Source organism: Trichoplusia ni, chromosome 17 (genome assembly GCF_003590095.1).
Source record: "Trichoplusia ni isolate ovarian cell line Hi5 chromosome 17, tn1, whole genome shotgun sequence".
NCBI classification, from domain to species: Eukaryota; Metazoa; Arthropoda; class Insecta; order Lepidoptera; family Noctuidae; genus Trichoplusia; species Trichoplusia ni.
In genome coordinates this window covers 1,511,150-1,536,856 of record NC_039494.1, presented here as the reverse complement: position 1 = coordinate 1,536,856, position 25,707 = coordinate 1,511,150, and the positions used below count along the sequence as shown (strand labels likewise).

General features: G+C 36.9%; 1 protein-coding gene across 1 annotated transcript; it reads right to left on the bottom strand.

Annotated features, from left to right (window-relative positions):
• Positions 1–20,903: 20,903 nt before the first annotated feature.
• LOC113502451 lies at positions 20,904–23,414 on the bottom strand. Its single transcript, XM_026884023.1, has 4 exons — positions 23,246–23,414; positions 22,393–22,568; positions 21,768–21,934; positions 20,904–21,238 (listed from the first exon to the last, which is right to left on the bottom strand). Exons 1-4 carry the CDS (start codon positions 23,412–23,414, stop codon positions 21,043–21,045), a joined length of 708 nt encoding a protein of 235 aa, XP_026739824.1. The 3' UTR covers positions 20,904–21,042.
• Between the last annotated feature and the right edge of the window lie 2,293 nt (positions 23,415–25,707).

The window sequence follows — 25,707 nt, the reverse complement described above, 5'->3', positions numbered from 1 at the left end:
CACAAGTCACTCAAGGGCAGCATTGTGGAAGTTGGCAGTGTGTCGGCAAGGGTGGCATACCTTGTTCTTAAAATAACGGAGCGTTACACTTTGAAGGTCATTCAAGTGTATGCCCCAACGTCTTCGCACCCAGACGACGAAGTCGAGGCCATGTACGAAGACATAGTGAAAGCTATGTCTCGTACCAAAACATTCTACACTGTTGTCATGGGTGACTTCAACGCCAAAGTAGGAGTACAAGAGAATGGCGAGTCGAGAGTGGGTCCCTTCGGCTTTGGGCGCAGAAATCACAGGGGGCAAATGCTGGTAAACTTCCTCGAGGCTCAGGGGCTCTTCCTGATGAACTCATTCTTTCAGAAGAAGCCCCAAAGGAAGTGGACCTGGCGGAGCCCCGATAACGTGACGAGGAACGAGATAGACTTCATTATGTCAAACAAGCGCCAGATATTCAGAGATGTCTCTGTGATTAACAGGGTCAATACCGGTAGTGATCACCGACTGGTAAGAGGCACTCTGAGTATAAATCTCAAAATCGAGCGAGCGCGATTGATGAAGTCAACTCTCAGACCAACCCTGCCCCAGGTCGAGGCTGGCTGCGAAAGCTTCCAGTTGGAGCTACGAAATCGATTCGCTATGTTGGAAACTACTCAGAATATTAACGACGCCACCGATTGTCTGGTACGGGTTGTCCGTGAGGTGGGCTATAAGTATTTTCGACCGATGAGTAATGGACGCAAGTCGGCACTCACCAGCGAGACCCTGGAATTGATGAGGAAACGGCGAGAAAACATAAACGCAACACCGTCTGAGCGTCAGGTACTTAACAGGGAGATAAAAAAGCTGATAAGACGCGATACTCGGCGTGCGAATACCCGATCCATTGAGCAAGCTATAGAGCGGAACCAAGGCTCAAAAGTATTTTCCAAGGCTCATATCTCCCGTTGTCACCTGACAAAACTCAGTACGTCACAGGGCACTACCGTTACCTCGAAGCCAGAGATACTCGCTGAAGTCGAAAAGTATTATGGGGACTTATACTCACCAAAATCGAGCCCGCCCCAAGCACACAGCGCGGATGACCCACGAGCCAGACTTACACGCCACCTTACAGACGAGCTTCCCGACATTGACATGGGTGAGATTAGAATAGCTCTCGGACAGCTACACAACAACAAAGCTCCGGGAGATGACGGAATAACCACTGAGCTGCTCAAGGCAGGTGGAACACCTGTCTTGACAGAGCTTGTTAAGCTCTTCAATTCCGTCATCCATACTGGCATAACACCGGAGGCATGGAGCAGAAGCGTGGTGGTATTATTTTTCAAAAAAGGCGATTATACGCGGCTTGAAAATTACCGCCCCATTTCACTTCTGAGCCATGTGTCTAAGCTGTTCTCGAGGGTTATCTCGAATCGTCTCGCCCAAAAGTTCGATGACTTCCAGCCACCGGAGCAGGCCGGGTTTCGAAAAGGCTACAGCACCGTGGACCACATACGCTAAGGCAAATTATACAGAAGACAGAGGAGTATAATCAACCTCTATGCCTAGCGTATGTGGACTACGAAAAAGCCTTCGACACCGTCGAGACCTGGGCTGTGATGGAATCCATGCAGAGATGTCTCGTGGACTGCCGATATGTCGAGGTGCTGAGGTGTTTGTACAAGGCCGCGACAATGACCGTTCAAGTACAAGAACAGAGCACAAAACCAATCCAATTGCGTCGAGGAGTAAGACAGGGAGACGTAATCTCTCCGAAACTGTTTACAAACGCATTGGAGGACGTTTTTAAAACGCTTGATTGGAAAGGACGGGGATTGAACATCAACGGTCAGTACATCTCACACCTGCGATTTGCAGATGACATAGTCATCATGGCGGAATCTCTGCAGGAGTTGGAGCTGATGCTTAACGGCCTAAGCGATTCTTCGCGACGTGTGGGTCTCGGAATGAACCTAAATAAAACTAAAGTCATGTACAATGGCCTTGTTCTTCCGAGACCCGTGGTCGTAAATGGCGCTGCTCTCGAGGTTGTGCAAGAATACATATATCTTGGCCAAACCATCCAACTGGGGCGACACAACTTCGAGAAGGAAGCGAGCAGAAGAATACGTTTGGGCTGGGCAGCATTCGGGAAGCTACGTCATATCTTTGAATCGTCGATACCACAATCCCTTAAGACCAGGGTCTTTAACCAGTGCGTCCTACCCGTAATGACGTATGGAGCTGAAACGTGGACACTCACCGTGGGCCTGGTCCATAAATTCAAGGTTGCTCAGCGTGCGATGGAGAGAGCGATGCTCGGGGTATCTCTGGTGGATAAAATTCGTAACGAAGTCATCCGCCAGAGAACCAAAGTTACCGATATTGCTCGCAGAATCAGCACGCTGAAGTGGAAATGGGCCGGCCATGTCTGCAGACGGACAGACGGTCGATGGAGCAGACACGTGTTAGAGTGGAGACCACGTTTAGGCAAACGTAGTGTAGGACGTCCTGCGGCACGATGGACCGATGATTTGAAGAAGGTGGCTGGCAGCGGATGGATGCGGGCTGCCCAGGACCGGGATGGTTGGCGCTCTTTGGGGGAGGCCTACGTTCAGCAGTGGACGGCGATAGGCTGAGATGATGATTGCCGAGTGATATGAATTTTAGGTAGGCACCTAAATACCACTGTCTATTTGGTCGTGTTTTGCGTTCACGTATTTACTAAATGTATTCATCAAAGGGACATTGGGAATGCATTTGTAGCATGTTGAAACGTAAAAGTATTTCGCGTCACGAATGGACAGATTAAGAATTCAGTCCACTTCTAAGCCGATGTATTTTTTGAGGCACGTCCTAAGAATGAGAAACAAGACTCTGTCTCTGACTCCAGCTCGTGAATTAAACAATAAGCGATTTCATTCTTGTTGATGACCCAAACTCAATTCAACTGGGAGTCTTGGTTCATATAAAAGCATCGCGGATTTATCCTCTCGCACTGGTATATCTGGTGGCTTGCGCCCATTGGGACAAAAGCAATTTTCGTTAAAAGGCTATTTGGGGGCTTGCAACGTGACTTTCGCGGGCATCTCTCTATTTATTCGTTCATAAAATGTAGTTTTGTACATTTATGATTAAACAACAGATAAAGAAGCATATTCATGAAATGAAAATATTACCTAATAAATTGGTTATGAAGCGGCTACTGAAAGCATAAAAGAACATGAAACACCGACTGCGTGTAACAAAGCGATGCAAAACAACAAAAGTTTTCATTAATTAAATACAACTTCGCAACTGGCCCATTTATTCTAATTAAGAACTTTTAATTTTATAATCTGATAAACCAACTTTGATTTTCATCCCTGGAAAATTTAATATAGTTCTTTCAGAGACGATCCGCTCCGGGTTCGTGCGGTGTAGTCAAAGCACGTTTTTTTTCTTTCAATAAGAATGCACGTGTCATGTGGTATAATACATCTGCAGTTCGTGACGTGACTAGCCACCTAACTCGAGCATTGTTTCAAACTTTCATGTATTTTCACAGACGCTGTCCTGGGAAAATAAAATTGGATTTATTTTTCAGACTAAAACACTACTTCTTTTATAGTGATTGGAAAATAACCTTTAGGTGTATAAAAGCTGCTATTATCCTGCCCAAATAACGTTACGGTCGGAAAAGGAAGTACACATGCCCAATTTCTTTTTCGTAAGGATAGCTTTACCTGCCGATTGTTTGACCGATTGTCGTATCACTTTCCAGATAGGATTAAATAGCAAATGCACGCAACAAAAGATATTTACTGCATTACATCAGTACTTTGTAAAAAGGAAATCTTCAAATTCAGCGCTGTCGACAAATAAGAAATTTAATTTATATAGCTATTTGTTTAAAATGAAAAGCGCACTGCCCTCGCTATTTGGGAATAACTCATTAATTTTGTCACCAAGCGGTGAAACCTAGAAAGGATTTCAATATTTATTGAAATAACAGTTTCAATATTACGCTGTAATTTTACAACAAAGAGAATAATGATATTTAATTATACCAAAACGTTAAATATTTCAGTGCTAAAAAGTGATAATCCGCTCTTGGTTATCCATCATAATTAGTTAATTAAATAACAATTGTTACACTGGTTCATAACTTATTGGTCAAAATTTCGTACCTATTTGAAAAATATGAACGAGAATTTTAATAGGTTATTTTGTAAATAGTAAACATAATAGGTGCCTATAATTCTCTTAAAATTAATTGTTTTGATTATTAAAACGATGTCTATAGTTAGGTATAATATATTTATACGGAATAATCATGAGTATTCAACGGACTGGATAATCCCCGTCTCCTTATTTCCATAATCACGTCGGCTGCTCCATTCAGTTCGCTCGACAAAATATTCTTGACTCTTAATCCCAATCTAACAGATAGTGTATACTAATACTCTACTAATATTGTTTTTAATTAAATTTATGGAGTTAGGCTAATTGGATAGTGAAACAAAGGGCGGTAGCAATTTGTGGTGAATCTATGTTGTATTTAGATGTATTGCATCGATTATTTGGTTCAGTAAGACTACATGTTGAAAATGAATATCCCCATAGTAGTCGTAATATCTCGTCTACTGTGGATTCCTCAAAAAAACTACGCAACATTTCGTCTTAAATATAAATTTTAATATTGAATCTGAAGGATAAGGGCTTGAATTGGTTTAAGGGTAGGTTTCGTTCAAATTACTCAATATTGAACGTATTTCATTCGTCAGTTTAACAAAACATCATTCTTTTCAAATTCATTTAATATATCAGCTTAAGCACGCCTAAATCTTATTTAACGCTGTCCGTTCAACGTATAAACGACATAAATCTTATAACCTTATCACAAATTATTGACAAATTGAATCCTTCCTCTCAATTAAATTTCCGTCCGGCTCTGTTGAACAAGGGTATCATGATCTGAAACTGAAATTACTCCTTATTTGTAACGAAATATTTACGTAATTAAATTAAATGCATTTCGTGCGATTACATGAAACCTACTCGTCTCATTTCAAAGGTGTTTTTATGTTTACGTGTAAACGAAAGAAAGCGATCGTGTGAAAGCTTCGAATAAAACAGTAAAAGCGGGAGCTTAGACCGCCTTTCTCAAATACGTACCGCCTATATTGCGGAGAAACGATGGTGTCATATGTTTGAAGCTCCTGTCAGAGCGTTTGACAATACGGATTTAAATGAGTCTTCCTTTGTTCGCGAACTGGAATTTTCTAGGCATTTTTAGGAGTCTGTTTCTAAATAACGTTGTCGTGTTATTAAGACCGTCTCAAATGAATGTTTTGAAATATTTATTTCTTAATAAAATACTAAATAACCCAAGTGAACAGTTCGTACGTCGTTCGTTCGAGCATTTATTGACTAGTGTAAGACACAACCAGAGTTGTTAATCATGATCTGAGGCGGCGAAGTCACCTTGCAGGGAATTCTGAATACGCATAAGCAAAAAGTTGCATTGTTGAAGTACTTAATAGAACTATAGTCTATATGTCAATTATGAAAATAGTAGCTAGTACAGTTCGTCAACCAGGTGACGTCGACATCGTGCATACAGCTTTATTCGCTAGGATTACGGCGCGTCAAGTGTCTGTACTTGACACGCTTCACGCTGTGTAATCAATTTTAACAATCGACTACCGCAAAAAGTATTAACGCAAAATCCATTCCATATTTAATAATATGTTCATAATGTTTTCCAAACAGGAAAATTGCATATTTTGATTGTTTGAAGTGTACAATAATTCCTGCGGTAATATTTTATATGTCATTGTGGCGGCGAGTGTCACGCGATCGGGGTTGTGTGATATCCCGCCCTGTGGACGCCCGTAAATATCACTCTGTTGTAATTGAAATATTTCCAGTGAAAATACTGGTTTTTTTTTTCATTCATGTCCCAGTTATGAGATATTTCGTAATGTGTACCTCGAAAGTATGCTTTGTGACTTCAATACCATTTTAGCGAAATTAACAGGAAACGGAGATAATGTTTTTGTCATTTTGTTTTTTATGAGTTGAGTTGGAAATAAATTCACTGATTTCACTAATATTAAATACCTTCATTCATAATTAATTCTGCTGTATTATTGACGCGAGTATATGATGCTAAAATAGAATTGTTACTAATCTCAAAATCGCTACATTTAATGTTTATACCGACAATTAATTGTCGCGAGTGAGTGGCTAGTGTTGTATACGGTCTGTACTCGAGTGAGTGTCCTGTTGAGGTTTGACGGGTCGTTAAGCTCCCTAAAATATGGGCTGGCTGCTCTCAGGCTGCGTTTCGATTTGCGTGTCATGCGTATCGTTTGTTGATGCGGATTATGTTCACTCAGGATTTACATGCGAAGGCTTCTGTTATTGTATTTGCGCAGGTGTTATATATTAATTAACGTTGATTTATGTTTAATTCCGCTAAGGGTGTTTCATGATATTTTATAACTCACTAATGTTATAGGTTGTAGAATATCTATTTAAGGGGTTTGAAATCAGTAAAACCATGAATGAATATCAATATTGGCCCGGTGATATTAACATCGAACACTGCAAATGAATAATTGCAATTTTAATTAAACTACAAACCTTTAGCCGGAATATTATGCAAATAGTGTAAAACAAATGTACCTAAACAGATCCACAAAATACGTCGGGATAGTTCAGACGAGGCGAACCAAATTAATGGTTTATTCCGCTGACTTTTATTTTTTTTTAATTTGTGCGTGGAACACATTTTGTGCCGGTACTTTTTGTGGATATAGCCGTGTTGTCGAGTTACACAAGCCATTAGGGGAGGATCTTAATGGAACGACACCCGAAACGAGATAGTCCGTTGTCGTAAATTGACGTTCTGCCACAGACTTCCTATGTTCTCAATCTTGAGACAAGGATTCCTGAACACCTATCGGGTTTCTTATGTATTCTCATCAATTCAGGATGATTTATTTCGTTTTTCTAGACGTTAATAGCCTTGATCGTGTTTTGACCTTTTAACTTGAACCTGAACATGATCGGAATTTGTTAGTACTTGTATTAAAATTAGCAAATTTCGACAATTTCTTATTGAAAAAAAAACTTAATATGCTTGTATCCTAAAGTTAACCTTATGAATTTTTAAATTGAATGTTTGTAGGTACTTTAATTTGAAGCAGAAGTATTTTATTTGAACTGTAGGAATCTTTCAATGTAATCTGTCAGGGGTGTAGAACGAAGAACTTCGGTTATTTCTTAAAGTATCTCTATTTTAAGCAAACTTCTAATATATGGAACGGTATCAAGTAAAACTTAATTTGAGTTGTAATGTTTGCCGTGGCACGGAACAAGTTTGTCTGACAGTTTAGCATAGTTTCAAAGAAGATTCACAAGATTTAAAATTCAAATGGGTCGGTAATACGTAGATATTGTGTGGATGTCCCGGTGTCTCGCACAACTTTTCTTGCTATTGAAAATTTTCTGTGGCAAGCATATTTTCTAGGTGCATGCACAAACGATACAGATTTCCCCTTTCCATGATTTTCTGCTCACTTTAAAATCAAACATTTTGAGAATGAGTGCTATTAGAAATCACTTAGAATATAATACACCCCAAAGATTCATTCAACCGGGTAAATTAAAAAGGGTAACTGGGCGGTTACCGTTCGAGCAGTTCGAATTAACTGAAATCCGAGAGCAGCTTCTGCCAAATCGCGCCGCTTTTTCCTGCTCACAATTTTTAACTTTTGCGAGTTCCAAAACTTTTATATTGTCAGATATCGTGTTTTTCACTGCTATCTTTAAAATACTTATTTATGTCAGAAAACTCTTGAGTAATCATATTAACAGAGTTTTAAACTGTTCTGGATTGATTTTTTAACTGTCATAATAATAATGACTTTTGTGATTTAAAGAAAATTCACGATTGCAAATCTAATCCAGTCTCATATTAAAAAAAAAACTCGTTATATTCATCACACAAAGAAACATAAACTATGTATATTACGAAATTATTATTTTGTATTACTTACTTAATTGCTATTTACCGACCAATTTTAATCTGCAATATTGACCTAAAAATACGCGAAATCAATTAATCAAGTCACGAGTCTCTAAACAAAACATTTGATAACATTTGCAATGATATCGGGTCGACTGAGCAAAGCCTTTGTAGCGGGTGAACGTATTCACTGAAAATCACACAAGCCTCCCGCAACTCGATGGCACTCATAGAGCTGTGACGTCATTGTTTATATTTAGATATATTATATTTGTATTAAAAATTGCTTATTCGTATAATGTTCATTAAAATAACTATTTATTTACAGTTTTTACTTTATGCATGAGCATGAATCCATAGGATCCCGAAAATGAAAAAAGAAGTGAAAACTAAAAGATTTTTTTTTTCAAGATATAATTATTTATTTTTGTTAATTCCGTTAATGGTTAGGTAGGTATTTCCCGTTTTCGCAGTTTCTAAAATACTACAAAAACAGCCAAATAATGATAAGCTAAAACGTTATCATTCCATTCGTATTCTAAATCAGCTTGACAAATTCTACCGATAAATCGCAATATTCCGTCCCCTATTACATGGGACTAATAGTGTACGGTGAATGTGGGTGTGCAATAATAGCCCACCGTAGCCCTCGGGGAGTGATGATCACGTACAAACATAACACTTAATAGTCAAAACGCATAGAACCTGCTTGGTTATTAATGATCGACACTTCTGAACCCCTTAGGTTCACCTCTTCAAATTAGAGAGTTGCAGTTGGGAAACAAGAGAGAGAAAGGGTACACGGTGTAGAGTGCCGTCTCTTTCCCTCAATAAAAGATTGATCTAAGAGTTGATGGCAGGCTTGTATGTGTCAAGTGGCCTGTTGGTCTAGTGGTTAGTGGCCCTGACTGATAAAGCGGGAGTTGTAAGTTCAATTCCCACCCAGGAAAAATGTTTTTGAGCGCTGAGCACGATAATTCGTTCTGTGTCTGGGTATAATTTATCTATCCTAGGTAAGTTTTTAGAAATGTATAATTATGTTTATCAGTTTTCTATTTCTCACAATACAAGCCTTGTTTAGTTTGAGATTAGATGGCTTTGTGTTAAAGATGTTTATATTGTGTCTTAGAAACAATATTGTAAAAAATGAGAAAGACGAAACGGCTTTACAAAAGAGAATTTTACGAGTGAGGTCGTATATTTCACATTTGGCAGGATCGGAATGTTTGCACCAATGACTAAGAAGCCGTTTTTACTCATTTTGTATGTAACGACCATAATAACAATTCAAATTTATTGGCGAGACACTCAATTTTATATCAACATTTCTTTATGTATTTATGTTGGAAAATGGTCGTGTTTAGAGTTGTTAACACCGTACTATAACTGAATATGTAGGCTGCGTTATGAAAGCTTTTTTTTTTGTTTTATTCAAAAGGTGCTGTATGTTTTTCTAACATCAATATGTCTCATTCAATACTTACTTTCAATTATATAAACCTGCAGCTGAGCTCAAAAGAAATATAAGAATGTATAAAGCAATATTAAAATGCATGATTTAACTGAAACCTTTATTAATTTTCAACTTTGCACTGTCGTAAAAAAACGAGGCGACAAACAGTTTTCAGTGTAAAAGAAATCGAATAACTAAAATAAATTGCAGCGCGCCAGCGGCTCGCTACGAGGAAATAAAACAGTTAGACGATTACAAACAGAATGTAAACTAAAATATACATACGTGGTGAAAAGTTAACTGTATGTTGTAGAGGAAACATAGTTTGACCCTTCAAATGGCTTAATAAAACTACGATACTCTGCACAGAAACATTTTAAGAGCCGTCATTATTATAGGCCCAGTCGGTTACCCCGACCGATTCCCTTAGCGAGAGTTGTAGTCACGACCGATGGGCTAGTGAAGTTTTCTCTAACGACCGCGATTTATTTGATGTACACTCTTTTTGTAACACTGCTCCCCTGGGCAACAAGGGACCGAGTTTGCGTCTACACACGTTTCGCTATAATAGGGCTACATTGATTGTCACACTGTCAGATAGACTAAGAGATTTGTTTTATGAGATAAGTATTTTGCTCCCTAATAGTTCGTACTACAGTTAATGACGGAAACGTGAAGAAATAAGTCAATTTCAGCGTTTCTGAGAACTTGTCTTAGTCTTTAAGCATTCAAATAAGCAATAAAAGGAAGTTGGTCTTGTTAAAAAACGGCTTTAGACTCCGGTACTTTGACGGCTACGAACAGGCAGTCTCAAAGGAAATCGAAGCGTCTTTTCCGAAATTACTCTTGAGACTATTCCCAAAAGATTCCAATGCTGTCATCATTTTGAACTTTAGAAGTAAGTCAAAAATAATACAGTAAATAATCCTGTTGCTGCCGATGTACAAAAAGATTGAATAAATTTTTATATACTAAATTTAGTATACTAACGTTAACACGAAAGAAAATAACTAAATTATTCTAAAAGCCGCTTTCAGCTATCCAAACCCTATTGGCTTTCCATGTCGTTTGTCCGTCAACTTGAATAGCTATTGCTATGTCGTTCACAAAGTAATCGATTTGATAGTCTCTGAGGCTTAGTTTCACTAGTTCAAAATGTGTTTCCACTTTGAATCTCACTTCATTATCCGTTCATGCATGATTTGATTCAAATTGAACATCAACTGTAGGGTAAAATTTGAAGCGTATATTTTACGATCCTTTATTTCTGTTTGCGTATATTTTTGTTTTCGAGATTATCTTTTGTTGGGCTGTTATGATGGATGACTTGCCCCTAAATCGTCTTCCAAAAATTTTCAACTTTCCTTTCAGTTGTTTTCATGTCACTGACTGTATTTAGATTTTGATGTATGGCTAGAGTCGACTCCTATCAAGTTAATACTTTAATTCATTTTATAGTCTAGTGGCCGTCCATTCAATCATGGGTCAGACTAATAGATTAACTGCTTAGAGTGAAGAATCTTCTCTGAAGTAAACCATGTCGTGCTCGTTAATTAATGAAGGCGACGTTAAGCATTGTGCTTTGAGTCATGATAGGTCAAAGTACAGTTTTGCGCGATTTTTCTCTTTTTCTTCTGCCTTATTCTCGGATCAACGAATTTTTTTTTTCAGAAATGTACAAGTCATGTACAAACACACTGAGAATTAACATTCGTGGATCACATAAAAGCTTGTCCTATTCGGTAATCGAACCCGCGACGTCGGTTTGGCATTTAATTCAACCACTCGTATATTTGTGCAGTCAAAATTTTTTGGTTTAAAGCGGATCAACTAATTGCCAGGAAGTAGGTCTCAAAATGTAGATACCTACTTCCAAGAATATATTATTAAACAGTCGCAACAAAGCTTCTCTGCAGCATAACCACGTTAAATACCTCGCTAAAACACGAAAGGAACATACGCAGAAGTTCGTACGACTGTCACATAAAAGTCATCATATTCAGCGTAGTTTCAGGCACTTTAATATGCAAATGATAAACTCAAACACTACATATTTGCTACTGAGTAAATTACTGTAATTTTAAGTAAAATTATGCTCGCTGAGCGGCAAGAAGGGTGCTTGTAATTTGCTTTAGGTTTAAACTAACTAACAGCGTTCGTATCACATTTGACGTCATAGTATCTTTAACCATTTATCGTATATTACGGATAAATCTATTGAAAAGATCGACCCGACGTTATGTTAAGCTCCGATCTATCGCTCGATCTACCGCTCGATAAATCTCTTAGATCCTTATCTAGTGAACTGGGAAATCTTCAACTTGTCATCTCGTCGAAATCAATCGAACGTATGTCGCTTGTTATTTGTTACTTCAAAGATTTTCGTTGGTCGTCTGCTAAATTACGTCAGGCCAATAATTTATTTAGACATTATGGTTTTAAACTACTTTTATATAAGCTCTAAAAAAAGATTTTTTTGTAAGTAAATGCTGCCAGCTGCGGGAGACTCAAAACTTTGCAATAAAAAAAAACATTTAAGTCTAAATTACCAACCAAAAATTGTTTAATACTTTTACAAAGAAAAACCAGACCAAAACTTGTACCGGACTTCAAAAAAAACCGCAGATTTTGTTCTAGTTGGTCAAGTAAAAATTATACATGAAAATTCGGTGATTATAAGTTGATTTAGCCACAGCTGTACTACTGGTACTTGTTCAATTACAGCGAGCCTGTACTGGCCGCTAGTGGAAACCTCGAGGCTTATTCCAACGTGAAAGTGCCGTCAATTTAAGCTTTAACGATTCGTCAAATACTTGCTAGTGGGAAATCAAAAGCCGTGTTGTAATTAATTTGTTAAAACTCTTTTCAGTTTCAACTTACATTTATTTATTCATTAAGTTGGCTACAATTCCTCATACACGCTTGTTTATAGAGTTCAATCTTTATACTAAATTTAATATCGGTCATTTTAAAAGACATTTTTGTGGGACGAAACATTTTTTGTCAATAAAGAACATACAAATCACGTTTGAAATAGATTTTCATAGAATTATAGATTTTATCAAACAAAAATCAAGCAATGATAACGTTGTAAATACTGTACTTGCCTCAGCCGCAGACACAAAGTTAGACGGCTATGAATCATGAATACGAAGAATAACATTTCATTCTGTACGAGTATTTCTGTGTAGTAAATTTTGTTAAGTACGTTGTCTGTGCAACAGTAAACAATGCAAATTAGAGTGGGTTACTGTCGGGCCTGAGATGTATGAAATTGAAGGAGTTATGAGCTCCACGGAGTTCCACTAACATGGAACTAATTCGTGTAATCTCTGACAAATTACTGGTTAATACTACGTTCGTTGGTACGTACTTGTTACTGATGACATATTTTTTTTTCCTTGTCCACAACCGACTTCGAAAAGGAGGAGGTTATTTAATTAATATTAAATTTTTAAGCGGTCTAAAAAAAAACGTAATTTGTATACGCGTAATTTGTAACCTGCTACTGCGGACTGTGTATATACGCATATGTGGCACGAAAATAGTACATAGTATTCTTATATCTATACTTAAATATTATCTATACTCTTGATGCCAAAAACCTTTATCTTTTTTTGTCTTTTGTCTTAAATACAATGGTAGTAATTCTAGCGAATTTCGTCAATAAACAAGTATCCGATTTCGTATCGTATAGTTCACCAATTGTGTAGTCTATTTGCTGAAGCTCTCGGCATCATGGTAGTTAGGAACTAAACTCTTTCGTATCTCGACCGAGTAAAGACTTCGTGTTAACCCGCGTCGTGTTCTGAATTGCATTACTTCGATCAACTACTCGTAACTTGTAAATAATCCGTTCTCCAGTTTCAAATTAAAACTAGGTAATTTCCATGTCCAGTTGAGAACGCAGCATTCAATTGCAAACATATAAATGCTAAATTAATTAATCCCATGTAATTGAAACTAAAACCGTTCGCAAAATGTACGCAACTCACATCAAAGGAAAATACGAAGAATTCGATTAATGAATAAAAAGCTTTTCTGAACGAATAAAATATAGAACGGGAATTAGAATTTGTTCTTTCAATTCAAATATTGAAGTAAGTGATGCTTTCGATCCCACAGTCTCGGAAGATCTACATGAATCTTTATCGTCTTGCCTGTTTCAAGGAAAGTTTTAATTAATCTGAAATATTATACAACACTATTCGTATACACGTAAGTTGAAAGTAAAGATAGTTCAGTAGTTACAACACTTCAATTAGTACTACCGTGAAGACACGGCGATGAGGACGTGACGTGGGTGTTTCCTGTTTAAAATACTATATTTCCTCCTTCCTTAACTTAATTATACATTTTTTAATGCTCGTCAAATAATAGGATATATTACAATTTTAAACAAAAAAGTTTTAAACCAACAACGGGAACCGCGTCAAAGCTTATTATTTATATAAGTCTGAACTTTAACCATCGACTAAAGTCTATCAAATTCAGTGACAATGTTCGGATACACTTTTTTTTCGTTATGCTTTAATTTTAGCGCATATATTAAGTGGAAGTATTTGATATAGGCTAAGGACTTTCATGATTGGTTTATGATCTCTAATATCCATAACGTTGAAAGTGTTCCATCGTTAAGTGTACGGCCATAAAACTAATTATGTAGGCCTTAAGTGCATGTCACGTAATAACCTAGAGATGACGGTGTGAAAGAATATGTGTAAGCCGGGGATCAAATTACAAACTCCCGTCTACCAGAGGTTTCTGCGGCTTTACTTAGAATAATCCAAATAATTAATGAGCGACGTTAACTGAACACGCTTTTCGTGAAAATAAATAGGTTATGTCGCGTCAAGTGTTCGCAGGCGCGCAGGTCGAGAGCTAAATTGAGCTCGACGGCGGACGAGCCGACAAAAAGTGTGATAACGTTAAACATAAATTAATTAATGGGTACTAGGCAGCCAACAAGATTATCCAGCAGTTACTTAAATCGAGTACCTGTTGTGGATGCGAGCTCGTTACCGAAGGCTCTTATTAAACTGTCGCTACTTTTACTTGCTCGTAATCACCTTGTTCCTGGTTTTTGACCGTGATGTTTTGCTTTACTTAGATATAACGTTCTTAGTAGTAGCTTGTTACAAGGAACTATGGAAGTTGTCAGAATTCAGATAGATAGGTTTCGATCGAGCTACAAGATATGTGGGTAATTATGTAAGATAAAGATATACAATCACTAACATAGTTTCTACATGATGTTTTTCTTTTGTTACAGGTACAGAAATAAGCCATGTTCTAACAGTGGCAAAGAAATGAATGAATAAAATTATGCTTCACCGTCCATAGACCAGTGTCAAAGTAACATTTCATCGGCCTGTGTGTTAGAAGGAACGATCGAACACTTGTAAATAGATACTGAGTAAATGTGTTTGTGGGTGAGTCTGTGGCGTGCGACGGGACGTTGAGCGTGGATGGTGTTGGTCGGGCTGTGGGTATGGCGCGGAGCGATGCGGGGTGCGGGGGGCGGGCTGGGCGCGGGCGGTGAGGCTGGGCGCGGCCGGGATGCGCGCGCGCCGGGCGGCGGCGTGCGCGGCGTGGTATGCGTGGTGCGCGTGCGCGGTGCTGGCGGCCACGCCCGCTGGCCGCGAACTGCGCGTGTTGCAAGCGGACGCGCGCACCGCCTTCTACGTGGGCATCGCCGCTCCGCCGTCGGCCGCCGCCGTCGTGCGGGTCTTCAACCGATCGCTCGCAGACATCTCTCACACGTACCTTGCCGGCGACTACCCGCTCTATCTGCGAAACATCACCCTTCTGCCACTTTACATCGAGCTGCCAGAAGATGAAAGGTTAGTCACTTCATGCCTGATTCACATATACCACTCGGGATTCCGTGTGTTCTGAATGCTAAATTTTAGGTCACAGCTTAGGAATTGGTTTAATCTAGTAGTACATGTCCAATAAATGGAAATAGGCTTGCCCGCAGGCTAACACTTTGTATCGTAGCAGTGAATGTATTAAATACTGATGTCCCTATTCTTGGGTCTAGTTCGGTTTGAAGCTAGCTTGGCTATTTAGGTATTTGTACGAATTAACTTAATCTTTCTGCTACAACTCCAAAATCTTATTAGGTAAAAAACAAAAAAATACTTATAGAAAGATGGTCACCAACCAGGCAGCTTTTCACTTATCCCTTAAAATACTCGTTAAATGTTTTCCTCATTCTTTTTATACAATTCAAACGAAACCCAGATACTTACAAGTGTAACCGTTTTCAACTATTCAAAGCTCAATAAAATGTGCTTTGAGGACGGGGGTCAGATGTCAATTTATCTCTTCAATATAAAGCAACCGACATGAGCCGTCAAACAGAACTATTCACAAGTTTCGATTTCAAACAAACCCGATACACGTCTTGTTCGGTCGGAACACTTTATGGATATTGTTGGAGTTGTTTCGATTTGATCGGAACGCGTTGAGCTGGACCGCAATAGTTTTGCTGTTGAAATCCCGGCTAAATGTGGCTTTTACTCCGGATCAATATTAGCTTACTAGTTAGGTTTGCGAACGCGAGGATTTATAATAAAGTATTGCTATCCTTAGAGTGTGTAAAATGCATTATGAAACAAGTTTTACATCAAAAACAATTTCTGTTTTAGATTATCGTAGGCAAAGATTCGGTTAGGTTACTGCCTTACTCATAGAAACATACAACTCTAAATTTTGCTTGCATAGGTACTTATTTCACAGTATGCTTCTGCTAGATTTATAGAGCCCGAATTGAACCTATTGACTTAACTACTATCAAAGGCCGTATACCAGTCGGAATCAACGTGCTTTCCGAAGCACGGCAAGCTAGCTCTTGGTACCAGAAATACCGGTCAACCCAAGCGAGCCTCTCTTCCCACTTTAAAACATGTATTAACAGTAATTTTGTATTTACCTTTTCCATAGCCATTTTAAAGGGCGCCTATATCAAATTAACTTTCTCACAAAGACGGCCCCTAAAATAATTATGAACTCATATTGGAGTGTGAACTTGATATTCAAAAGGACGCAATTTATTTAAGCTTCCTCAAACATAATTATATTTCATTTTCGTTTAACAGTTCGTTAATAGAAGAAATTCGTTCAGGATCGATGATTAAGTAAGAGATATGATTGCGTATTAATTATATTCAGTAGAAATTGCTTAAAAAACAGACTTCAATACATTTTTATGGAAGTTGTCAGTACTATCTATAGTGTCAGTGAACCTTGTTTTCTCAGAACACAATTTATCAGAGAATTACGTGCGAGCTGTTCCAATTTTCAATCAATTTTATTAAACGTATGAAATGATTATTTGTTTTTCTGCTTTCAGGTAAATTATACCGTAGTAATTTGTGTTTTTTTAAAGCAAATATGTTTGATAAAAAGATTTCCAACATTTTAGCATAAACGAATACTTGGTATAAATCATTTCAATGTTCGTACAATGTATTTGCATCAATTCCTAACATATCAAATGAACCGTATCAAAATAGGTAGAAGCAAGAAACACTAAACAAACCACAACAAAAACAAACCATTTTGATTGTAGTAAAAAGGTATTTTTATAACACTGCGTGTAATAAAAGAAACAATCACAACTTTAATTACTGTTCGTACCACATACAGCGTAAATACAATGCTTGCCGCTTTAGAAGCGCTTTCTTACCTTTAGACAAAATGCAATGGAACGTCTTACGAATATTCGAACATTACAACTAAGTTGCTATAGTTTGATAGTTACCGACAAGTAGTTAATGCTTCAACTCTGTCATTAGCGTCGATGTACATCCGCTTTCAATTCCACCGGCATTCCGTATGACGCTCATAGATATTCGGGTACGAGAGACACGTGTAACATTGGCGTATTTAAGCATGATTTATGAGACTTGAGAAATTTGCATTATTTTATGCTAAAATTATATATGTCAAAGTAAACCGGTTTGTCTTTCTGTTTGTTTCTATCTTCAAAAGAAAATAACATAATCGTTTTTTATTAGAGTATCTAGAGAATTGATACAGAATTAAAATAAATAAATAAAAGAAGCTACTTTTAGAGTTCCGCATCAAAAGGGTGAAACGGAACGCCATTACTGGCTTGGCTGTGTTCCGTCCGTCTTTCACGTGGTTGCATCTCATGCACCATGATAGCTAAACAGTTGAAATTTTCACAGATGATGTATTTAATTGCCACAAGAAACAATAAAGTGAAAAGACTCTTTACAAATTAGATGTTATTAAACCTATATGTACGGAACCTTCAGTGATGCGAGTAGATTTATGGGTTTACTAATGAGTTTATTCGCATTACAAGTATATATTCGACAAATTTCGAACTGATTTACTGGGTAACATTATTGGCAGCAAGCGTGGTTAGCAGATACTAACCTCCCTAATGAGTGAACTCAATCAAATGGTTCGCTACAAACGGCAACAGTTGCCAATTTGTGGTACTTAATCCTAAATATTTTATACATCAGAGGCCCATGAAATTGGCTAACATAACTAAGCTGCGGTCATTATACCATTTGTTGTCGTTAATGGTCTAACAACTAATTGCGTATTTTGCCAAAATTACGAGATAAATTAGCGAAAAAGGAGGTTTAATTGAATTTAAATACTCTATTCCTGCTCTACAATGTGTAAAGAAAATGGAATTACATGTAACATTTTTATTGTGGTCATTTTCGGGCACGGCAAATTAATCAAGAGTTAAAATACAGGTAAAGTATGGATTTTGATTACAATGTGTGAGAAAAAAAAGTAATGATATTAAATTAGTATTAAATTAGAGTTCAAAGGAAGATTTGCCTTCTGAAAAGGTTCTGTTCATGGAATAGTTACAAGCCATTTTTATACATCATATTACTTCATGACATAGTTTGTAAATCCTTAGGTGATTAAAACATAAAATTTCAAATTGGGAATTGGCACTTTCTAGGACGTCAATTGGTTAGGGTATATCCTAGTTCTTCTGATACAAATCCAATACCAGATTCTATAAAACTTTATAGTTGAAATGTTCGTAAATTAATAACTATTTGACGATACACCGCAACGTATTACCATAAAGCAATATTTATCGATAAACCGTTATTAAACTCAGGCATTGGCTATCGCCCGCTCTTTATCTTAATTAATTTACTGGCGAAAATATTAAGACATGCTAATATTTTGTATAGGATAGAACGACTCCTATTTTGTGTGTTGTGTAGTTATATCAAGACACGAGTGTGTATTAGGTATAAGAGGGCAAGAAAAACTTACAAATAAAAACAAAGACAAGTACTAAAAAGTTCAGAATTTATAGAATATTTTCAAAACGTCGAAGCAATTGTGGTAAAGTTTAAAGCTAGCTAAATCATAGTGATGGCAAGTCTAACTACATAATTAGTTCTCGAGTACTGAAACGAAAAGCATCGAATGAATAAGGGCGTTTAATAAGTTATGAGTTTGTTTGTATACATACATACAGTACACAAATATACATTTTCAGAACCCAAGGGCAGACATGGCGAGTACGGTTGAAGTTCAAGTATATTTAAAAGGTATGATTAAATTTTGCCCGCCTTCGGCAATATTTCTCGTTACCAACTTCCTGACAGGCTATCTCTACCTCGACTTGAACGAATTACTCATGAGAAGAAAAACTTTTGGTATTACGTATACCTACGATGGATGACATTATTTTTTCTTCAATATTTTTTAAAATAATTTTGTTACCTATATGTTTAATGTCATATAATGCTGGCGCACATAGTTAGAACACCGTGTGGTTTATTGAAGCATTATATTTCTTCTTCAGAAATTTATCAGTTGCCAATTGCACTCGGCATACGTTGTTGTTAATATTTAATAAATATTTCCGCATTGTCTTTTTTAGATCAAAAACGCTTTTACGCATCGATGAGCCTTCCAAAACGTACTATCGTACGTACGTTCTAGGGCGCTGTACTATCCGACCTTAACCACCAGACTGTACCTTATACACCGTGATAGCTATATTTAAAAATATATAAACAATAAGATAAAAAATTGCCTATTCATATTATTTGAACAGAATCTTCAAGTATGACCCACACTTGACCGCCGTTATTACAAGATGCAGATATCCTTGCTACGATACTTTAAGCATTGCCATCAGCGATGAGAGTTAATTATTACCGTTCCGTATTTTATGATAGTTCCACTACCAAGTACTAGTTCCATAACTAAACTGTAATTTTCATTTCTGGGAAAGTTTTCTGATTGAATAACACTGGTACGGACAATAAATTTAATTACATTTTTATTTGCGTTGCACTCCACCATGAAAGTTGTTCGAAGTGCAAAGTGGAATGTTATTTGTATATCGATAATTAAAAAAGTATGCTAACTAGGATTTTAGACAGTTTCATTGATAGGATGAATTTAAATATAAATGTTTCTACAGTGGGATAGTCATACAATTTTAGTGAGTAGCTTAGCTTTCTGCCTAGCTTTTTTACCAAGTATATTTGGGATCAGAGTTCTAACCCTAAATATTTTTAAACTCACTTAATATTCTATTTGTATCCGCACTTTTCCCAATAGGTACTAATACTGAAACATAACCTTAAAACTTGCATCTGATGTCTTTTAGATACACTTTTATTTTGTTCACACATAGTTCCTTCACAGAAATAAGGGCAATAAATATAATTTATTATATTCTCCATCTTATATTTAACGATGTTACTTCACGATACAGTTAGTACTCAATTGTTTGAAAACTAAAATGATACGTTGTGTAACTAAGCCCAGTTGTTGTTCAAGTTATAGTGATAATCAAATTATCTCTCTTATAAAGGAGGCCGTATATCTAGGATTTTGTTATGGAGTGCAAGTGCTTTTCATATTCTGTAGCCTAACCTTACTTTTCAGACGGGAGGGTGCCATTAACAAAATGCACCTGACGTCATAGATTGTCTTTGGTCTTTATACGTCATCCAGTCATTACACATCTCATTAGGAGACTAGCAACAGTGCGCTATAGGTACCTATACCGACCTACTTAGGTATGTTGCGTTTATGATTTATTTCGCACGTGAAATAGCTTCTAAATTAATTTCGTTTCAATGTTGAATAATTCTGAGTAACAAAAAGTCCGTGCATTCGAATTGAATGTGAGCTGGGGATTTTATAAATGTATACAGGAATATTTTGAACATTTTCATCACATAAATGCTGTTGTTTAAGGTATTTCGGTTTATTTTGTATAACTATATTAATACCTGACATCATTCCCATTGAATAAAATGTTGCACGAAATCTAAAGTTTCATAATTAATTTCTATTTTCGGTGTATTACAACTCACGTTATGTTCAATTATAATAAGGGTATTTTTTACAAAGGTAGTTAAAAAAATGTGGGTTTGAAACAATTTAATGTAAACTAAAAATACTTTTTGAAGAAATAAATAACTTAAACATTAAAATAATAATAAGTCATATTTCAGACATTTGCAATTACAGGTTTTTGTGTGTTTTCAAATCCCAATAATCTGAATATTAATTTTGCTTACAAAAACTGTAGTCGATGTTCATCTGTTTATTCAGTACGGACAGCAAATATCTTCAGATCCTCGGCATCTGAATCAAACACGATATTACAACGTTTTCCGAACTTCTTGTATGGTATGTGGTACAAACACTCCATTCCGGCTTTTTCCGCTGCTTTTTGTGCTTTTGCACTTGTAAATATGCCGCCTGTTGCACGAAAACCCAAACCCTTTGACAGATTTATTCTGAAAACCAAAGTTGCAGGGAAATCGTTAATAGAGGTGGTTTGTTCTGTTAATGGAGCTATAGCTATTAGTTTCGGCTGCCTACGAACAGCAAATATTAAATGTATACTCGCACATACAACTCTCATGCGGATTGAATTTCGTAGATATTGACAACGGAATGCATTTGCGGTTGCAACCCTCGCCCGCTAGGACGGCACAGTTTGCAAATTGTTCTCTGAATGTATTTTTGTTAACTTGCAACTTCGTCGATTTTGACCCAGTAGTTTGTGTAACTTACTGAATATATTTTCTTATTACTTTTGTTGTTCAGAGGGGTATTTTAGAAAGTTGCATGCTTTTTAATATTACTATTTTCAGGGTAATTTTTCTTTATGGTGAGGGTCAGGATCCTCGTAAGGTTGGTAATATGATCCTTGAAAATGTGATCTTTACCACTTTGACCGACATTAGACGGGGTCTCAAATACGAGTAGAAAGGTAGGATGTGCTAAGGGTCATATTACTAGAATTAAGGGGTAAAGCGTTACCTTGCCTTCAGCAGTTCAACGGCTATGCCCAGGCCCCTGTACTCAGTGGCGACAGATAGACCTGCTCCCATGAGGTACGCGTTTATGTTGTATTTATCATAAATCGCTGTCACTTTCATAGCCTCGGCGAACATTCGCAGCGATAATAAACCCGCTTTAGACTTCGGCTGTAAAGTAATAATATTGTAGATTAAATATTATGTTGTTGGTATGAAGATGATAACAGTGAAATTACAGTAACTTTAAATCCTGATGAAAATATTCATGTAAAAACCTGCGATTAAAAAGATTTTAATTTTACGATAAAACTCCGGCACTCCTTTTTCTTTTTATATGAAAAGTATTTCCATTAGTTTCAAGATAGGCCATCTGAATAATGTGATGAGTTGATGGGTGCAAACTAGGTCGACCTCGAATAGGTACAAACAAGAAAATAATGGAAATGGATCTAGAGGCACTGTATAACAGGAAAGACAACAAGCGTACCTAGAAACAAAAGGTTTCGGTTTTATGAAAATGTAAAGTGTATTTTAGTCTTCGTTGAACAAAAACAGAACTACTTGTGGAAAATTTAAGGCGTTTAATAAAAGGGAAGGCTTAAAGGAGGTAAGACAACCGTTATTACCGGCCTGTGTTCAACGAAGCGTCCCTTTTCCTGCGGCAAGCACATGTTGACGGCGACGAGCGTGCGTCCTGAACCGTCTCCCTCGGCGAGGAAGCACGCTACGCTCATTTTCTGCCTAATGATCGATGTCAGAAGCACGCGGTATTCTTGTACGGCATCCAAATCCTGCGCTGTGCCTGTCAGCAGAAAGTTGTGACTAAAGATTAATTATCCGCTTCTAATAATACGTTTCAAATCTAACAAGTTTCTGCAAAGTTACTGAACATCATCCCATTGCTTCATAAATTACATAATGCCTACATAATTAAATTCCTACTGGTATTCATAACCAAGTTATTTAACTTAATTCAATAAAAGAAAAATTAATTTGCGAGCATTATGTGGCTCAAGCTACTTTCTGTTTTGAACTTCAAGTCGAACTTTGTAATCTTCAACTTATATCTGTTGAGAATTTAATCACTGGATTCTAAATATTTGGATTCAACATTTTTCTTCTGACGATTTTTTTCCGGTCTCGGTTTTATTAATTCAGTTGTCTTGATTACGTTAAACAAAGTTGAAAATTCAAAAGTCAACCATCAAGAAAACATTCGAGAAGGGTCGTAATGACACCACATTTCAGGTTTTTTTTCTCGCCTCCGTGATAATTGGGCGGTGGCGCGGGTCATAGTACTGCTAATGACTACGCATTTTCTTGCGAGAAAATTGTGCACTACAGAAGACGGGATTTCAGTAATTGCAAAAAGTTATCCTAATTTAGCTTTTAGCGGCTTAGTAAGATAGCTGTTTCTTTATTTTTGGGACGGGTTAATGGCAGACAGGCGTTGGTGCCTACTATTGTTTTCCTTCTTACCTGCAGACTTCCACCACACGTCCTCACGGATGTAGTTTCCCAACATAAACTCGACTGCGGTACTCCACATACTTTCCGGTATGTCTTCTATTTCAAATTTTAACATCCTGCCATCTTCAACAATTCGCTCAAAATGACTCCACACTTTAGGATATTCTCTGGCAGACATTTCTTTACGTCGCTAATGCTGGAGCTAGATACGCTTTTAAGGCTTTAAATTTAAAACGACTTCTGTGCCACTGAACGACTGGGTTGAGACTGAAGTGTACTTAAGATGCGGTCCTTTTGGTTACTATATTGTGTTGTGATACAAGGTCTTAAGAGTTATTTGATAACAATATAAACAGGGTGTTGAAAAAAATCAAAGTAACTCATTTTAACTTCTGACACTTTTACAAAATATATAATAATTTAAATTAAGAGGCAGGCGTTTATAAATGTAAACACATGAAGTGACACAAACAAATATTTATTAATTCTGAAATGTTACGTTGAAATTGTGGTTAAAATTGGACAAAGCTTTTAGGTCCAACGATTTATTAATAACACGATTATCGCGCGAGCTTAACATTGGGAACCATTTAGAACAAGCTGTATATTGTAGTTATTAATGCAAATAGGTCAATGCGGCGCGTTCTGATCCGTGTAAATGATACTCACAGAACTAATTGTGGTTATAATTGAGTTGTAGGCATACTTCGCTATTCATTCGCGTATTAAAAATTCAGTAGTGTTTACATGTACATTATTGTGTGTTACTCAGAGAAACATGAAGTACAAAGCCGCGATGTTGCACAATGTTGTTGGTATTATAAAGTTCTTAAGTTGCGACCTGCGAGTCGCGGTACACCCTTCTTTGTTTGTTAAACATCGTCAAAGTTGGAATAGTTTAGTGAGTAGTTCAACTCAAATAAACATTTCAACCCGAATTGAAGGAATTTAATTCTTTCTTCGTAGTTTGAACATAAATAACACTATAACATTAGATTTAATGTATAATTTATCGCTTGTGTGTCTAGACGTATAAAATTTTATCTTCGTTTTTTTTATTAAAATTATGATTTCATTCTTTCGCATTGCATTCATATTAAACGAGATGGTTGGGGCAAGTACGTGAGGGAGATAATTTAAAGTTTTTCAACGAATACGTAAATTGTCAGTGATTGGAGTGGTTTAGCCAATGTGCTCTGATAATGGATCGTGAGATTAGATTAGGTGCGTAACCTAGCGTACAAATGAATTACTGGCACAACGGCGAAGCTGGCGCCGCCTGATTGACAGGATTAAGTCCTTCTGCTTACTATGTGTGATTAAGACCCATTTGTTATTCAGAATATAATTATAGGGAGTCGAATGAAATGGATAGCCGAACACTGGCATTTAATGACATTAAACCGACCCTTTAAAACCAGATTAATCAGTCGTATTACAAGAAGTACGTAAGACTGTTAATTATTCAAGCAGATAGGTCTGAAATATAATGTCATATCAGGCAAGGCAGCTACGCAGTCGACTTAGGCTTACTAATACACTCACTATTCCCTTACTTTCATAGTCCGATGGGCCGGCAATAAGACCCGGCCGGAGAGATTATTCGCCGGGCTCACAGCTTTACATGTTTCCCAGGAATTTTGAGGTACGGCCATGTAATGTTACGCTCCTGACTTCGGGTACAACTGAAAATTTCTTGTACCAGAAAAGAAAATGGGATCCTTTGAAATTGAGTCAGAATTGACTGCTATAAATATGGAGCACTGTGTTATGTCTTACGATACAACATTACAGAGTATCTTGTAATCTTGAGTAAAACACCGGTTGAGTTGCAATAACATTTTTCGCCTTCCACATTAATGTGTTTTGTTTAATTTTTTTAGGATTTTTTTTTGTCATATCAATGAAACTATTTTGATACTTTACCTAGGCAAAATAATCTCGCATTATAAGTATGAAATGTATTCAATTCTGTCTTTGTTTTCATTATAAATTCCTTTGAACCCATAGAAGACAGTCTCTTAAACAATTTGTTTTAACAAATAATCCTTCGCAAATAAAGTACCTTTAAAAATGTAGCTCTGAAAAGCATAACCAAGTAATTGGCACTACAAAATGGCCAGATTGTAAATACCGGCTCTAAAGACAAAGTTTAAAAACTCGATATATTTTTAGGCGGGTTCAAAAAAGTACGCAGCGTTATTTGACCCCTAGACTCAGCTCTGTTATTAAACTCTAACCAATTTTGTGATCCATTTTCTCTAAAAAAAATAAGAATAATGAGATTTTAGAAACGATGTCCCGAGATTTTTCGTACGAAAACTTTTTCAAAGTGTACTTATCCGATGTTATTAAGGTTTTTAGATAATATACCCATTTTGATTTATATGACGATAAAATATAAAACACACGGTCTCAAAACAATCGTTCCGCTCCACGCAGGTAAATATTTTTCTACTGGTAGAATGATT

What these genes read in the sequence shown, in the direction of transcription:
- LOC113502451 (XM_026884023.1), bottom strand. Translation starts at nt 23,414, where the DNA reads ATGTCTGCCAGAGAATATCCTAAAGTGTGGAGTCATTTTGAGCGAATT. An exon ending in CGTGTGGTGGAAGTCTGCAG is followed by an intron (nt 22,569 to 23,245) that starts GTAAGAAGGAAA and finishes TTCTGCTGACAG; the next exon opens with GCACAGCGCAGGATTTGGAT. An exon ending in GTTGAACTGCTGAAGGCAAG is followed by an intron (nt 21,239 to 21,767) that starts GTAACGCTTTAC and finishes TTTGGTTTTCAG; the next exon opens with AATAAATCTGTCAAAGGGTT.